General features: G+C 31.6%; 1 protein-coding gene across 1 annotated transcript; it reads right to left on the bottom strand.

Annotated features, from left to right (window-relative positions):
• Positions 1–1,580: 1,580 nt before the first annotated feature.
• CFIM-25 (homolog of CFIM-25) lies at positions 1,581–4,800 on the bottom strand. The gene is made up of 7 exons (XM_022055487.2): positions 4,469–4,800; positions 4,340–4,385; positions 2,746–2,839; positions 2,588–2,661; positions 2,418–2,504; positions 2,234–2,344; positions 1,581–1,893 (listed from the first exon to the last, which is right to left on the bottom strand). The coding sequence occupies exons 1-7, from the start codon at positions 4,657–4,659 to the stop codon at positions 1,822–1,824; spliced, it is 675 nt and encodes a 224-aa protein (XP_021911179.1). The 5' UTR covers positions 4,660–4,800; the 3' UTR covers positions 1,581–1,821.
• Positions 4,801–5,010: the final 210 nt, after the last annotated feature.

The following is a 5,010-nucleotide window of genomic DNA, read 5'->3' as shown; positions in this document are numbered from 1 at the left end:
TGTTTATTTAATGTTCTAGGAGGTCCAATAACAATGCTATTATTACATACGATTATAATAGAATAATATATCGAAAAAAATTTATATTACATAAAAATTTTAAATTTACCTCTACACTATTTTTTTTTTTGTTCAATACAACTTGAATATTCAAATTTTATTTAAACAAACTCTTATTACTAACAATATATGTAGTATTAGACACGTATCACATAATAGACGATGTGCTTATATAGATACTAAAATTTAAAAATGTTACATTGTGATTGCCACGTGGTTGTTCTAATGACAATTACTTCATTTCTTTATTTATTTTTATTTTATTTTTTCTATCTTTAAATAATTATAAATTAAATATAAATTAATTAAAAAAACTAAAAAGATAACAATAACAAAATCAGTCATGTGAATGTTATACTAAAATTTTTAAAACTTAATTTCTACATGAACATATGTCTAATATTATTAGATGCATTGTTAATGATAAAGATTTATCTGGAAAAAATTAAAATATACATGATGTGCATAAGCTAAGAAAATAATAGAGAAGTTAAACTTTTTGTTTTTAATATCACAAAAAGTCTTTTCATGAATTATCCTCAATTTTAATATAAAACTTTTAAAAAAAAAATAAAAAATTAAAAAAAAAAAAGCTAAAGTAATTCATAATGTATTAGATGATTGTAATTATGATTAATACAGTCAACAAAATTTTTAAATAGATATTTAAATTTTAATAAGAATTTTTACTTGCATAATTAAATTTTATAGTACATGATAAAATTTTATTAAATTATTAGATTAGCAAAGTTTATCGACATAATCATTTTTTTTTTTTTTTTTTTTTTTTTTTAACTTTCGTTAAAAAATGTAACTATTAACGTAATTCAAATTCATATCCACCGCATAATAATTAGATATTTTGTGGACGATGCAACATTTCGTTACTCGCTAAGCTGTGCCTCCACAATAGCTGATGCCAGGCCCTCTGCCAACACAATCAAACAACTACATAAAAAACAATTTCTTTTGAAGTTTTAATTAACAAATCGATTAAGACATTCATTCCAATCCTGAAAATACTCTTTTTTCTACTATCAGAGCTTATTCAAATGAAAAATATCTAACCAGGCAGATGCTGTCAGAGAACAACTATCTAATCTGGATTTGCAAATTATTTGTTGTTTGAATTTATTAAAAAAAAAAAAAAAAAAAAAAAATTTAAGAGAAGAGAGTCTCACAGAAAATTAATCGGAAGATATATAAAATTAACTAAACATTTCATTTGAAAAATTATAGAACGATTTTATATCTCTTACTGGTTCTTCTTTGAGACAGATTATTCAAATAGATGAGGTAAACTAATAAATTCTATAAAAGTATTATTCATCTTAACACTACTTTTTATGGATCTATTAACAACAAGTTAATCTATAACAAGAGAATTATTAACGTGTCAAAAGTAATTGGTATAAGAACTCGTGGATTGATAATGAAATCCATGTACATCCAAAGAGAGACGACGGTCATAATAAGGATGTACCCGCAATCACAGAAGCAAAAAACTGTCTATGGAGATGTTTCATTACACTCTATTTTTCACTTAATTCAAAAAAAGAGTAATTCAAAACATGTGCTTAACATTTAATAATCTTGTTCTTCATCTTCCATTGCACCCCCTTTTAGATCTTCAAAGATTTTGAACAATACATATACATTTATATATATATATGTCTACAACCCTGTATCTGAAACTTTTTACCCACGCCAGGCAGGCCATACAGCCTCTAGATCACATACCTCGTAGTCCATATTATAACTTTAACATTCAATTATGTTGAAGGAGAATTTAGATAACAGCTGGGGAATTCCTGATATTATTGGTCCATATGTCTGCAAAAGATAAGTGTCTCAAATTCATCAAACCCATTTGCTATATTTATCTCAATTGAATTCCACACAAGGATTTCCAAGAACATTCATCAGTTAACAATTTGTTTTTTTCCCTGTGATTTCAGAACTTGATAAGACACTACAAGGACATTCATGGAGTCATAAAAGAAAAGGGTGAATTTTTTCCCCTGGCTAATAATTTTAGATCATTAAAAATGAAACCGAGAATATAGTGGAATCACTTCCCATCCTATTAATGTTATACAGAATTATCTGAATTAATCTCCCTGGAACATCCATCCAAAAACCAATTTCAGTAAATCGTAATGCAAATCTTTACCTTGTAATTGTCATGTATTTGGCACAAAGGGACTGCAAGCAATTTCAGGTTTTTTGGCACAATGAACTTTCGACTCTCTGGTAACCTCACGAGGAAGAGTTTTATGCATTCCTAGAAAATAAGACAAAGATTTAGGAACTTATGTTACCACAAGGAAAGTAGTGTTAATCTGAGGATCAACTACCTTTGGTTTTTTCACAGTAGGTGACAAGGACGGATATAACAGGGTTTCAAAATCAGGTCTCCACCACATTCCAACACATTCTCCCACCTAAACATCAAGGATAGATAATAATTCACACCCTGCAGTGAAAAATTCAGCAAGACAGATGAAGAATAAGATAAAGTTTGCACCTCCCAATCAGATTCATTACCATCTTCACTGACATAAAGTTTCCTAGACAACTTGCGTTTCAATCCATCGATATCTATTAGGTCACAACAACAGTAAACTCAGTAAACCTCCAGCAGAAGACCTTTCAGATCAACCAATATGTTAAACATCCATTTACCTGATTCACCTGGTCTTAACCGACCACCAGGGAGCTTGAAGATGGAGTTTCTTACTTGAAGCAGTAACAAGTGGGGATGCTTGAACAACTCAACCTGATTTAGTAACATAAAATCATTTCAGCATACCGTCACATGCCATGATTCCTCTGTCAACTTAGGGAGCAATGCAGATAAGAAATTTAGGGCCAGACATGCCTCAAAATGCGAAACTACTAACAAGGCATTAAATTCTAACCACCCAGTTTGCTGAGTGTGAATAACAAAAGATCAAGAAAGAAAAAGAATGCCATATTATGATAAGAAAAAAGATAAAAACACCGAAGCTAAAGAAAACAGCCTATCAAGCAGACTACACTAAATTTAGATCTAACTTCATATAAATGGCACAAAACATATTTCGTCTACATGTTTAATGCAGTGAAATAGGCCTCAAAGGGGCTGAACCCGCACCAAATAAATTAAGGGTATTGAAGCTACCAATAGTAAGTGCTCAATAACAAAGCTCCTAATCCTAATCTTAAAATCCACTGACTTTCACCATCTACAACGAGTAAAATGTTTTACTCATTATTTAGAAATCCTATTTCTATTAATCTCTCTTACAACAAATGTTCTATCTTGCTTGGGATGAGATAGCCATAGACAAGAGATGCACATAATATGTTTGCATCAATAGACTAAGACATTTAGCATTGTCAGAGAGGGAATTGGATTCCAGACCCAAAAACCAAATGTTATATATATCTATATATATATATATATATATATATATATATGCATATGCACTCCACTTCCATTGGGGATTTATCCCTCCGCATCTGCTTCTAAGTATAGCTCAAACTCCTCATGTATCATTAACTGAGAAGAGATTATTTGCATTGATAGTCAATTTTAGCTGGCAGACCATGTGTCAGCAACTTTGTAGAAATGATAATTTCTCTGACTTTATTTTCACCCTTCAAAAATTGTTCCTACGTTTTTTCCTCCAGTTCACTGAGAAAACCATTAGATGTTACAATCAAAGAACAATCTTCCATTATGGATCTCTTAAAGGGATAAACATATTGTTATAATTAATCTGAATTTAGATTATGATATTAGTGATACTTACAAATTATAATACAGACTAAAAGTAACAATATATTTATTCCTTTATCTCTAAGAGTTGACTTAACTTATCATTACTTCAATTTAGCATCTCGGCTATGTTTGGTTAAATTCCATATTCTTGCACTTTGATTACCGAAAGATCTATCTATTAAACGTAGAACTGGGATAGTCTCTGATTCACAAATGAACTAATTCTACTCCCACCTCAAACACTTGAAAAGACGTCACGGACTATATGATCAACTAAGAATTATATACTTTTTATTTGGATAGAAATTTATATATATCAGTAATGCAGCTGTAACTTGCAAAATTCACATGCCTAAATATTTTTACGCTAATGAACCATGCGACAGGCAAAATAAAGATTGCTTCATATTCATGGCATATCCATGGTCGGAGAGAAAACAATATATAAAATTTTTTACGGGAAACAAGAAAAAAAGAGTGATACTGAAAACATAAGAGAGGAGAGAAGCCTACCAAAAGAATCCCTTCAACACGAGTTCTCAACCCATGAGCAGCATAGCTAAATGGCATAAATTTAAAAGTCAAAATGGGAAGGAAAAAAGGCAGCAGAATATGAGAGAAGCAGAGAAAGAGAGAGAGTACTTGAGTTTGAATCTCTGAACACGATCAGCTAACGTCTCATCCTTGAAAGAAAGAGGTTGGGTGGATCCAAAGTAGTAGCAACTCAGAGGGTACAAGCCGACCACCTGAGGCTGATCGGTGGTGCTTTGATGAGTAGTATCATGGTTATTGATGTTGTTTGGTGTGGATGGTACTCTCATTTCATCTCCCATCACCGAATTTCAAAAAGAACCCACGTCAACAAAGAGATTGAGAGAAAGAAGGCCTGCGTGCTTGGGTTGAAGAAGATGATGAAGAAGAAAAGAAGATGGTGCGAGGAGACGAAGAGAAAAGAAAAAGGACAAAAACAGTAGCTAAAGGAGAGAGTAAACGTGGCTTATCGATATATTATGTTGTGTGTATTGTTGTGAAGTGTCAAACGTGGCGTTAGGCGGTGGCTGGAGAGCATTTTCTTTGTTTTGTTTTGTTTTTTCTGGCCGAGTCGTGACAGATGGGGGCCCTGGGAAACAGAACTGACAAGCAGAGGATTTCAATTGGGGAAAGAGTTTATTTATTTCCATTTG

The sequence above is a fragment of the Carica papaya genome, chromosome 7, assembly GCF_054855325.1.
Source record: "Carica papaya isolate Zhongbai chromosome 7, ASM5485532v1, whole genome shotgun sequence".
Classification (NCBI taxonomy): domain Eukaryota; kingdom Viridiplantae; phylum Streptophyta; class Magnoliopsida; order Brassicales; family Caricaceae; genus Carica; species Carica papaya.
The sequence above is the reverse complement of the archived record's forward strand: the minus strand, read 5'-3'. Positions and strand labels throughout refer to the sequence as shown.